This window comes from Ischnura elegans, unplaced genomic scaffold, assembly GCF_921293095.1.
Source record: "Ischnura elegans unplaced genomic scaffold, ioIscEleg1.1, whole genome shotgun sequence".
Classification (NCBI taxonomy): Eukaryota; Metazoa; Arthropoda; class Insecta; order Odonata; family Coenagrionidae; genus Ischnura; species Ischnura elegans.
This window is the reverse complement of record NW_025791665.1, coordinates 1-2,128: the sequence shown is the minus strand read 5'-3', so window position 1 is coordinate 2,128 and position 2,128 is coordinate 1. Positions and strand designations below refer to the sequence as shown.

Genomic DNA, 2,128 nt, shown 5'->3' with positions numbered 1-2,128 from the left:
ACAAAGTACGTTTATAACAATTTTGGTCAGATTGTTTTCAACAGATTGATTCTTCAGAATAACAATAAGTTTTGTCCAAACTATGAATTCAATATAAAGATAAGTCTATTTACTTCCACTTTTCATTAAAATATTCCATCATTATGGTTTTAGAACCACTGATACTGATGCCTAAAAGTCAGTGACCGGTACAGTAAAATCATGACAAGTCCCGAATCGAAGTTTCTAGCCATTACAGTGGATTGCATTTGAAAGAAATCCGCAAAAACAGCATACTATCTTAAACTACAACTCATTACCTATTCAATAAGCACATTTCCACGTTATTTATCCAAACTCAAATATTTGACTTTTGTCCAGCCAGATCGGCCGTTCCGACCACTGTGCAACGCCTCCACCATGGATGTACAACCCATCGATGGAGCACCCGCTACACCTACCATAGCTCTTCCGAGAGAGCTTCAACAAAACTCGGTGGCGCCCAACCCATCTCGCACCCGCACAAGGGATCAATGCGAGGCTTCATCATGCACCAGAGTAGGGGAGCACCTGATTTCCTGTGCCAGCTGCCAACGATGGTTTCATCACCTCTGCCTTGGCTGGAGGGACGAAGCGAGGGACATTGAAGGGCTGCAGTTCATATGCGGAAGATGCAGTCAACGCCAACCGCAGAACAGCACTCCTCGGGCTGTGCCGGAGCCAGCCTACCGTCCCCCGTGGCCGGAGTTCTCCGGAGGAGAAGCAGAAGATCCGGAGACGTTCCTGCGAGGCATGGAGACAAGGTTCCACGAGGACCAGATACCCACATCATGGTGGGTCTTTAGAGCGGAGCAACAACTCCAAGAGGATGCAAGAAGGTGGTGGACACCGTACCGGGAATTCGCTTTCACATGGTACGAATTCAAGCAAAGGCTGAAGGGAAGGTTTGACTCAGCAGCACGGAGGGCCCAGATACAGGCAAAACTATTTGGAAGCATGCAGACACCGAAGGAGAGCGCTGAGATTTTTATCCTTCGGAAGATCCAGCTGTTTCGGAGGCTGTTCCCAGATGGAGATAAGGAAACTTTCTTACCCACGCTGACGGAACAACTCCTCCCAAGGATCAAGCAGATGTTCCGAGCCTGCCCACCGCAGAGCACTGAAGAGCTCATACGGCTAGCCAGCGCCATTGATGCCGACCAGGCCGAAGATGTCACCTACACACAACCTTCGAGACCACCAAAATGCAAGCACTGTCCAGGATACCACCTGCAACGAGACTGTCCCAGCAAACCAGGCGGAAATGCAGAAAATCTCTTCCGGCCCACCCACCCGTCTATAGGGGCCACACAACCTGATGGAGCAGCTATTAACACCCCCAGAATCCAGGTGGAGCTTGGCGGCGAAGTACTCCACGCCCTCATCGATTCAGGAGCCGGAGTGAACCTAATAGCTGAACGTTGCCTGCCAGTGGCCTTCCAGAAATTAGTCAAAGGTGAACACACCACACTACGAACGGTAAAGGGAGATACGTTCCTAACAACGGGGAACCTGCAGACCATAGTCACCGTCCAAAAATTGCATCTACCAGTAACGTTGCACATCACACGGGACATGGAGGAGGATCTCATCCTGGGACACCCCTGGCTTCAAAGCGCTAACGCCGTCATAGACTACTCACATCGGACAATCTCCTTCGGCAATACGGGCCGAGTCACTGCAGCCTGGACATCAAAAGACGCTCTGACTCTGGATATGGACAGGATGGTCCCACCATCTATCCGTGTCGTGACACAGCACGCGGATTTATACGAAAGAGTCCAGCAAGCGCAACAAGAAGATCCAGAGGTCGCAGACATCAGGGAGAAGCTACTGAATGCCCAGCAGACACCCTCAAGGACAAAAACACAGAAACGATTCCTTAAGAAGTACAAGGACGATATCGATCATCTGTGGTCCCGGCCCGGCCAAAAAGGACCTTGGAGGCTATGGGTCCCGCTAGCTTTACGAAAAGAAGTTCTCCAACGCTACCACGATACGCCATTGGAAGGACACCCTGGAATCAAGGCGACCTACACGGCCCTAACTCAAGGGTATCATTGGCGAGCAGCACTCTCCGACGTCCGCAAACACGTACAGAGCTGCATGA

The 2,128-nt window shown here is 50.7% G+C and overlaps 1 protein-coding gene across 1 annotated transcript; it reads left to right on the top strand.

The window, feature by feature from the left end:
- Nucleotides 1-392: 392 nt before the first annotated feature.
- Nucleotides 393-2,124, top strand: LOC124173363 (the record flags this gene model as incomplete). Its single annotated transcript, XM_046552874.1, is given in 1 exon segment — nucleotides 393-2,124. A coding segment is annotated over 1 exon segment (1,725 nt), but the record flags the coding sequence as incomplete, so codon positions are not given.
- Nucleotides 2,125-2,128: the final 4 nt, after the last annotated feature.